The 9,676-nt window shown below is 46.5% G+C and overlaps 2 protein-coding genes across 3 annotated transcripts in view; both read left to right on the top strand.

The window, feature by feature from the left end:
- Nucleotides 1-2,235, top strand: part of SFXN2 (sideroflexin 2) — a 26,089-nt gene extending 23,854 nt beyond the window's left edge. For both annotated transcript variants that reach the window (XM_011957376.1, XM_011957375.1), the window contains one exon: nucleotides 700-2,235. In XM_011957376.1, coding sequence (XP_011812766.1) covers nucleotides 700-799 — 100 coding nt within the window. In that variant the 3' untranslated portion in view covers nucleotides 800-2,235. The remainder of the gene's footprint in view (nucleotides 1-699) is intronic.
- Nucleotides 2,236-6,865: 4,630 nt separating this feature from the next.
- Nucleotides 6,866-9,676, top strand: part of WBP1L (WW domain binding protein 1-like) — a 98,288-nt gene continuing 95,477 nt past the window's right edge. Inside the window, exon 1 of the mRNA XM_011957371.1 lies at nucleotides 6,866-7,107. Coding sequence (XP_011812761.1) covers nucleotides 7,018-7,107 — 90 coding nt within the window. The 5' untranslated portion in view covers nucleotides 6,866-7,017. The remainder of the gene's footprint in view (nucleotides 7,108-9,676) is intronic.

Raw genomic sequence — 9,676 nt, 5'->3', positions numbered from 1 at the left:
TGACCAACATGGAGAAACCCCATTTCTACCAAAAATACCAAATTAGCCGGGCGTGGTGGTGCATGCCTATAATCCCAGCTTCTTGGGAGGCTGAGGCAGGAGAATTGCTTGAAGCTGAGAAGTGGAGGTTGCGGTGAGCCAAGATCGCGCCACTGCACTCCAGCCTGGGCAACAAGAGTGAAACTCCGTCTCAATAAATAAATAAATAAAGGGACAGGCAGAGGACTGAAAACCAAAACCCCTCTATTTCCTTTGTGTGTCCAATAAGGAGGAAGCAGGGAGAATGGATGATGGAAAAGGGAAGGGATACATCAGACTGTGGGGCGGGGGGGTGACTGGCTCCAGGAGACAAGCGTAGCTTGAATATATACCCAGACGATTCCAGTCTCTCCTTCCTGGTATTCTAGTTCAATACTAGTTCCATGGTCATCTGCTAGACATCTCTTGTGTCCCGAGCTCTGTGTTTGTAATCTTGTGGAGAAGACGGAAGTTGAGACGAAGAACCATAGCCCAAGGAGGATGAAGTCAGGCCTGAGTAATGGTAAAGCAACACTGTGGTATACAGAGGCCAATAATAATCCTACTTGGAAAAATCAGGAGGGCTTCTTGGAGGTGATATTTGAGTTGGGCTTCATCTGAGGGTAACTTACTGCTTGTCCCCGGTGGCGTGCTCATAATCCCCTTCTGCTCTCTTTTCAGTGAATTACCCGTTTCCTATCTGGAACCAGAGCTCCAAGACACCATCAAGGCCAAGTATGGAGAACTTGAGCCTTATGTCTACTTCAATAAGGGTCTCTAAATGCCCCACCTCAGCAAGGACCAGTCTATTCCCATATTCACCAGCTCCTTCTTAGCTACGTGCACACTTGTGTCCTCCTTCCTCTTTGCCAACAAGGCCCAAAAGCCAGGATAGATTGGGGGGTGTGACAATGAATGCCTCATGCTTACACCCCAGTACTGGTTGATTGGACCTCAGGGGAAAAAAGTGAAAAAGGGTAGCAAAGGCCAATGTCTTCTAGCTGCTTCCTCCTTAACCCCTGTCCCCTGGAAACCAGAAGCTGAGGCCCTCTCAGGGAGCAGACACCAAGCAAATCATTTGGAAAAGTTAGGAAACCTTTAGGATTCTGGTTCCAGCCAGGATTGAGGAAAAGACCTTGGATCAAAAGGAAACTTCTATATCTCTTTCTTCTTCACTTCCTCCTCCTCTCCCGAGCAATGGAACCTTTTAATCATGTAATTCTAGCCGAACTCAGGAAAAAGAAGGGGGAAAGGACTCTGTCCTCTTGGGGCTCATCTCCACCCTTCCCCATCCTCCTCCTCATTGGCCCCTGGTCAGACAGCTTTTTTTTTTTTCCCCCCAAGATGGAGTCTTGCTCTGTCATCCAGGCTGGAGTGCAGTGGCGCGATCTCAGCTTACTGCAACCTCTGCCTCCTGGATTCAAGCGATTCTCCTGCTCAGCCTCTCAAGTAGCTGGGATTACAGGGCACCCGCCACCACGCCCGGCTAATTTTTGTATTTTAGTAGAGACGGGGTTTCACCATGTTAGCCAGGCTGGTCTCGAATTCCTGACCTCAGGTGATCTGCCCGTCTCGGCCTCCCAAAGTGCTGGGATTACAGGCATGAGCCACAGCACCCAGCCTGGACAGCTTTTTTGAGAATGCTGCTAACCTTGAAATGATCAGACACCTAGGAGTTATTAGTGCTAAAAAGGGGGACCATGCAAGGCAGCAGAGTTGCATGATTCTTCAAATCATGTCTGAATCTGTTCTTGGAATCTTCCGTATAATAAGGGAAGTTCTCTTTCCCCACTGCCACATATGTCTGTTTTAAAAGATAAGTCCACTAACTGTGAGTAGAAATGACATATGTAGGCATTAACTGTACACTTTAATGGATATAATTTCCTGCCTGCTTCCCTTCCTCAGCCCAGTAGGTTAAACAGCAAAGACAGACTGGTGTGTACTGAATAGGAAAGGGAAGTTTTATTTGGAACCCTCTGAGAGGAAATCAACCAGGACCAAAGAGCCTTAAAGGACACAGAGCAAAGCACAGCCACTTCCCTTCCCCAGCTTGGCTGCCCTAGGTGATTTCTCAAGCTCCTTGGGGGACTGTTGTTTCTCATCTGGAATCAATGTGTGTATGAGTTTTGTCTGGTAGGATTGCTGTCTCCGTCCAAACGATATCACTGTGAATTGAATAAATTTGTTGAAAGAGCACATAGGCGCACACACACACAAACTGTAAACTAAGTTAATAAAGCCTGAATGGAAAGCTGGATCTGGCCTTACTTTGGCCTTGGCATGTTAGAGGGCATCACAACCATTATATAAAGGGAACTTGTCTGATGCCTGGAGGCTGTTGTTTGTTTCCCTTATTAAAGGGGAAATCCACCTGTCTCCACAGGAAGCTCCAGAGATCTCCCAGAATGGGAACTGTGTTGCCCTAGAGCAAGAGTTGGCAAGCCATGGCCCAAGGGGCGAAATCCACCTGCCACCTGTTTTTCTGCAACTGGGAGCTAAGCAGGTTTTTACATTTTTAAGGAGTTGTAAAAAGGAACAACAGGAATGACAGAGACCCTTCCTACATGGCGTGCAAAGCCTAAAATATTTACTGTGTGATCCTTGACACAAAAAGTTTCCCCTGCCCTGGAGCAGTGGTTCTTAAGCACATGCCTCAGCCGGGCACGGCGGCTCATGCCTATAATCCCCACACTTTGGGAGGCTGAGGCAGGCGGATCACCTGAGGTCAGGAGTTCAAGACCAGCCTGACCAACATGGTGAAACCCCATCTCTACTACAAATACAAAAAATTGGCCTGGCGTGGTGGTGCACACCTGTAATCCCAGCTACTTGGGGCTGAGACTGGAGAATCACTTGAACCCAGGAGGCGGAAGTCGCGGTGAGCCGAGATTGCGCCACTGCACTCCAACCTGGGCGACAGAGTGAGACTCCTTCCCAAGAAAAGAAAACACGTATCAGAATCAGCTTGCAGATTTGTTAAAGCACAGATTGCAGGGTCCGTTGCAGATTCCTAATTCTGTCACTCTGGGTTGGAGCCTGAGAATGCGCATTTCTCGTCATTGCTGGGTGCTGCTGAATCTGTTGGTCTCGGCACCATACGTGGAGGAGCACTGCTCTAAGCGGAAAGGGCCTCCTCCCCGAGGCCAAGGAATTGACTGCAGCTTGACACATACCATAAACTTAGTCCTTCTAAAGTATACAATTCAGTGGTTTTTAATGTAGTCACAAAGTTTTACAACCATCACCACTATGTAATTCCAGAATTATTTTGAGACAGGATCTCACTCTGTTACCTGGGTTGGAGTGCAGTGGTGCAGTCACTGCTCACTGCAGCCTCAACATCCTGGGCTCAGGTGATCCTCTTGCCTCAGCCTCTGGGGTAGCTGGGACTACAGGCTAATTTGATTTTTTTTGAAGGGGTCTCACTATGTTGCCCCAGGCTGGTCTTGAACTCATGGCCTCAAGCGATCCTCCCACCTCAGCCTTCCAAAGTGTTGGAATTGCACACATGAGCCACTGCATCTGGCCTCAGAACATTTTTCTTAGCCCCAAAAGAAACCCCATACCCATTAGCAGTCACTCCACATTCTCCCTACCTGCCAGCGCCTCACAATTCACTTCCTGTCTTTAGAGATTTGCATATTCTGAACGTTTCATGTAAGTGGAGTAATACAGTATGTGGCCCTCTGTGTCTGGCTTCTTAGGATGTTTTCAAGGTTCATCCAATAGCGTATGCAATTTGATTTTAGCTGGTGTCTGAACAGGAAAGTCTGTCTTTGAGCTAGCTTCTTTAGGACAGGAGACCTGACTTTATTTCCAAAAGCAAATAGGAAAAGAGAAACATTACCAGAGCCAGTCGAGCTTGGAAACAACTCCTGACTGATGTTCTTTCAGAACCTACAATGTTTCCCATTCCTTCTCAGCTCCTCAAGCCTCTTGGATTTCCTGTTCTCTTATAGACAACTGCTCTTTTGGAAATATCTAGAAGGTATGTGGTGGCTATAATGTTCAGGGACATTCTAAAAAGTGGTCACTCAAACTGCATCTCAGTCTTATTTTGTAACATCTCTCTTTGAGTTGGCTGCTGTGGGATGTTGAACGAGAGGCAGTTAAGGTTACTAAAAGGCCTTAGTAGTGGGAAGTGCTAATCCAGACTGTCCTATCCAATAGCTCAGCTTGAGCTTTCAGGTAAAAGGAGAAAGGGAAGTTGTGGCAAATTCCTGTGTTTGTCAAATTGAATTGGGATTTCTTATTTATTGAGAGAAAGAGGGTATCACTCTCTTGCCCAGGCTGGAGTGCAGTGGCATGATCATGACTCACTGCTGCCTCAGCCTCCTGAGTAGCTTCTTTTTCCTGAGTTTGGCTAGAATTGCATGGGTAAAAGTTTCCATTGCTCAGGAGAGAAGGAGGAAATGAAGAAGAAGAGGTATAGAAGCTTCCTTTTGATCCAAGATCTTTTCCTCAATCCTGGCTAGAACCAGAATCCTAAAGGTTTCCTGACTACAGGTGCATGCCAGCATGCCCAGCTAATTTTTAAGTTTTTTGTAGACAGAGGGCCTCACTATGTTTCCTGGGTTGGTCTTGAACCCCTGACCTCAAGCAATCCTCACGCCTTGGCCTCCCAAAGTATTGGGATTACAGGCGTGAGCCACTGCACCCCACCTGGGGTTTCTCAGTGATGATGAAACCTAGCCTTTATATGGAAGACTTACAACTTTTTGAGGCCAGGATTGAGAGACCTTGTGCCATGAAAATAATTTGGTCCTTGCCTAGTACTCAATTTTTACTTCTTCTCTAATAAGCTTGACTTGTGGGATGGATAAGTTTCTAAGAAATGAGAGATTGGCAAAAATACTTGTCACTTTTTGCAGTACTTGGCAAAGCAGGATCAAGATAGACCCAGAACTATGGACTTTCTTAAGCTGAGGCAAAACTGACTTAACTCTTACCTGTTTTCCATTTTTCCAACACTTGAGCCAAGAACAACTTCCTCTGGGCTCAGATGGGGGCTAGACTGGGCCAGGCTGTAAAACACTTTGACAGGTTTTTGAGAGGAAATTGACTGCTACAGTCAACTGTGTTATTTGCCATGAGTCTTCCTTTGTCCATTTATTTTACCAACTTTTTTTTTTTGCTTTTTTTTGAGACAGAGTCTCACTCTGTCACCCAGGCTGGAGTGCAGTGGCACAATCTCGACTCACTGCAACCTTTGCCTCCCGGGTTCAAGCAATTCTTCTGCCTCTGCCTCCTGAGTAGCTGGGACTACAGGCGTGCACCACCACGCCTGGCTAATTTTTTGTATTTTTAGTAGAGATGGGGTTTCACCATGTTGCCCAGGCTCGAGCTCCTGACCTCGGGATCCGCCCACCTCAGCCTCCCAAAATGCTGGGATTACAGGCATGAGCCACCACACCTGGCCTTTTTTTTTTTTTTTTTTTTTTGAGACAGAGGCTCACTCTGTTGCCCAAGCTGGAGTACAGTGGGACAATCAAGGCTCACTGCAGCCTCAACCTCCCTAGCTCTGGTGATCGTCCCACCTCAGCCTCCCAAGTAGCTGGGACTTCAAGTGCATATCACCATGCTTGGCTAATTCGGCTAATTTAATTTTTTAATTTTTGTAGAGAGAGGGTCTCGCCATGTTGCCCAGGCTGGTTTCAAACTCCTGAGCTCAAGGGATCCATCTGCCTCAGCCTCCCAAAGGGCTAGGATTATAAGCATGAGCCACCACGCCTGGCTATTTTACTAACATTGATCAAGCTCCTGGTTGAGCCTTGTACAGGATATTATAGGCTTTAAAAGAAGAAGAAAGACCTGATACGCTATACAGAAAGCTGCATACCAGGCAGGCAGATGTGTTACGAGAATCCAGAAGCAGCAGCAAGGAGTAGGGGCTAGGAGTTTGTAAGCAAGGAACTGTATCTGTAATATGTAAATGAAGTTATTGGGCATCTCTTCAGTGGTCAATGTGAGTGGAATGTGTGGGAAAATGTAGTGCCGAGAGGTGACATAAAGAGTAGACAGGGATGAAGTCACAGAGAGGACCGTGTTGGGGAATTTGGACTCTATTCTGTAGGTAGATGAAGTATTTAAAAGAGGAGGCCATGATATAATAATATTTGGTTTAATGTGGTACGGTTGTGGTATGTGGCAGACATTTGAGAGGGAAGAATTGGCAACTTGCAGGGCAGCAGGGAAGCCATTTGTATTTAGCTAGAAGAACATGGATTGAAGCAATGGATGGTGGATTTCAGAGCAATTTGTGAGGCAGAACCAGAATTTCGTCCGTCGAACTTGGGGTGACGAAGCACTATGCCTCAGATAAAGATACTATCGGACCTAAGTAGCTATTTGGGCAGTTGAGACCAAGAGAGTCATCCTGGTTATAGTGCTGTGCTGCAAGACAAAAGACATTAAAAGATTTTTACATTGCAATTGTTTTCCTTTTCAGGAGCGCCTGGTTACCTTTCAGGAGTAATTTATTTTCCAACACCGTTAAGAACCACTATACCTCTTTTTCTTTTTTTTTGCTGTGGAAAACTGGAAAACTAGTACTTCCGCCACACTCAAGATGGCTACATCAGTAATAGCCTTTTCCATCCACATGGGTGGCCTCGCCCCCTTATGAAGCTACTTCCGCCACTCTCTGCGGGTTGGGACGCATTTTACACCTCCTCGCAGCTTTCAAGATGGCCCAGCTTCCTCCTACTTTTTATTGGCTGTATCTCTTCGTCTTCAAGAGAAGGCGGGACTTATATTTGATCGACAGCTATATTGATCAATGGACAAAGGGCAAAGGCCAATGAGGCGCTGGAAATGGAGAGTCTCCCGCGTGTCTGGGAGGGTATTTTGTGCGGGGCGGAGTGGAGCCGAGCCGGAAGCGGGAGGGGAGAGTCAAACAGGAAAAGAAGGGAAGAAGGAAGAAGAGGGTAGAGGAGGAGAGGGAGGAGGAGGAGGGAGGTGGCGGCGCCGTGGTGGAGGAGCAGGAGCAGGAGGGGGATGGAGAGGAGAAGGCTCCTGGGTGGCATGGCGCTCCTGCTCCTCCAGGCGCTGCCCAGCCCCCTGTCAGCCAGGGCTGAACCCCCGCAGGTAAGGGGGAGGGGGCGTCTGGGCCATGCTGGGTCCTGGAGGTCGTCGAGGCCTGGCTGGAGGGGTCTGAAGGAATGTTGTTGCCAAGAGTTGAGGGGTCCCAAGAGGGGCGTCTATGCCTGGCGTGGACAGGATCTAAAGGGGCGTCGGTGTTTAGCTGAGGGACACCTGTGACAGTTTTGGTGTCAAGGAGGTGGCAGAGGCATGATGCCAAGCGAGTGAGGGGCGTTTGAGACGGCAGGTTGGTTAGGCGGGCTGGGGTGACTGTGGCTGGATAGCAGTGCCAAGCTGGGGATGTGGGCCTTGTTCGTGTCCCTCTGTGGAGCAGGTGTCCCAGGCAGCAATCAGTACGTACGTCTGTCTGTGTAGGGGTACACAGGCTATTGAGTTGGCCTATGAAGGAGGGGATCCTGAGAGGATATTTCTTTCAGGATGGACTGGGGAAAGTTCCGAGAGCATCTTAGTCTCTTTAAAAAAAAAAAAAAAAAAAAATTATTATGTTCCTGGGAGAGACTTGGCCCCATTTTTAAATCTGTAAGCCATGGCGCCCTTGGTTGGAGGCAGGACTCTCAGAAGGCAGGTGGGATGAAACAGAGTGGAACCCCTCAGGAGGAGGAGCACTCTTTGAGCTGTAACAAGCTCTTGCCGTTAGGCTGGCTGGCCTGGGAGAGCAAGGCACGGATACTGATCTGAGCCAGCTCAGGGCTTTTGACCAGAGGGTGGTTCTGATGCCAATATGGGCAGCAAATGGAGCACCCCAGCTTTTCTTGCTGGGTGGCTTGCTCTTTATCCAGGCAGAGAAGCTTGCTTGTGCTGATTCCAGCTCCAGCTGGCATTTCGAAACCCTAACCGGAGCGTTACTCCTGGTGCCAAGTTGGGTGGGGTGCAGTGGGGACAATCACCCCTCCTTCCTTGCATTTGGCAAAGCTTTATTATTCTTTTTTCTTCACTTTCTGTTCTTTTCCCCGTTTTTTTCAGAAAGGCATACGCACATAGACACATAGCATAATGGGAAAGTCTATACAACTTAGCGCTTGAACTTCTGTTGTGAACAAGAGCAGAAACTGAGTGCCAGCAAAAATACTTATCTTTTCCCTAGGAGTTTTAGGACTGCCTTTTCACAAATACATCTTCTTTTGCCCATTATCCTCTATTTTAAAATACTGATTAAAAAATAAGTTGAACTTCACATGACAAAAACCATTTTAAAGTGAACAATTCAGTGGTATTTAGTACACTTACAATGTTGTGCAACTACCACCTCTATCTAGTTCCAAAACATTTTCATCACCCCAGTAGAAAACCTCGTCCCTACTAAGCAGTTACTCTGTGTCTCCCTCTTCCCCCAGCCCCTGGCAACCACCAGTCTGCTTTCAGTCTCTATGGATTTATCTATTCTGGATATTTTATATAAATGGGATCCTACAATATGTGGTCTTTATGCCTGGCTTCTTTCACTTAGTGTTATGTTTTCAAGGCCTATTCACATCGTAGCATGTGCTAGTACTTCATTCCTGTTTATGACCAAGTAACTTTCCGTTATCTGTGTACCACTATTTATTTATGCATTGAAGCATCTAAGTTTTCCTTAGGATGTGTTTCTGTATACTAGAAATACCATATGAAAGAATGGAGCTCATTTTCTAGCCCAGCGTATTCCCTTTTCTAGGGTTGGGACCCTTCTGTTTTAGCCTTTGTTGGGGTTGTTTTTCCAGTGGAAATCATAAACTGGAAGGAGAAATACATTTTCTTTGTTTACTAGAAAAGTTATAGTCCTCAGACAACAAAATATAGAATATAGTAAACATAGAATTTTCTTTTGCACATGTCTGTTTCTGTTAAGTGTCTTGAAAAGGCTGTCCCCAATAACCAATAAATGATATCGGTAGAGGGTTGGTTTAGGAATGTCAGAGCCTTTGGAGATGTGCTGGTCAAAAATAGGAACTAGATCCATTTTTTCAGCAAGGGGAATGATGGAAAGTGGAGGTTCCTACCAGGTCATGGAGTCTGGGAGGTGTTGTGAAGATGTGGAAGGGGATTGTTAATATTGTATCCTAATTGCAGTTTGCAAACCACAGGCTGCTTTCTTGTATCTCTGGCACTTCTAATACTTAATTTTGGGGACAGGTGTCTTTTGTACTTTGTTGCATTTGGATGAATGCTAGCACTGACCAACAGCTGTTACGTGGTTACAATTCCTGCAGAGGAGGGAAAGTTTTTGTAATGAGCGGTGGCCCTCTTCCTAACCAGCGCCCACATACCCTCACTCCTGACACTCCCCATACATTCCCATCCCTCACCTTATACCCCTGTCTCTTTCTGTCCGGGACTACTAGATATCTATAGTGAGATTTCTGTTTTGAATTTTAACCTTCGGAATGCAAGTTGCTATATAATTATTAACTCTGAATCCACCGCAATTTAGTCAATGTATTTTTTGGGTTTTTTTTTTTGTCTGGGGGGAAAGGGTTGCTTGTACAAATCAGTAAGGAAAAAAATTCCCAAGGCCACGCGTGTTGGCACAGGGCATACTTCAAGTATCCACTGTCCTTTTTTTTTTTTTTTTTTT

The sequence above is a fragment of the Colobus angolensis genome, unplaced genomic scaffold, assembly GCF_000951035.1.
Source record: "Colobus angolensis palliatus isolate OR3802 unplaced genomic scaffold, Cang.pa_1.0 Scaffold44, whole genome shotgun sequence".
NCBI classification, from domain to species: domain Eukaryota; kingdom Metazoa; phylum Chordata; class Mammalia; order Primates; family Cercopithecidae; genus Colobus; species Colobus angolensis.
Note: the sequence above shows the minus strand (reverse complement) of the source record. Positions and strands in the feature narration are given on the sequence as shown.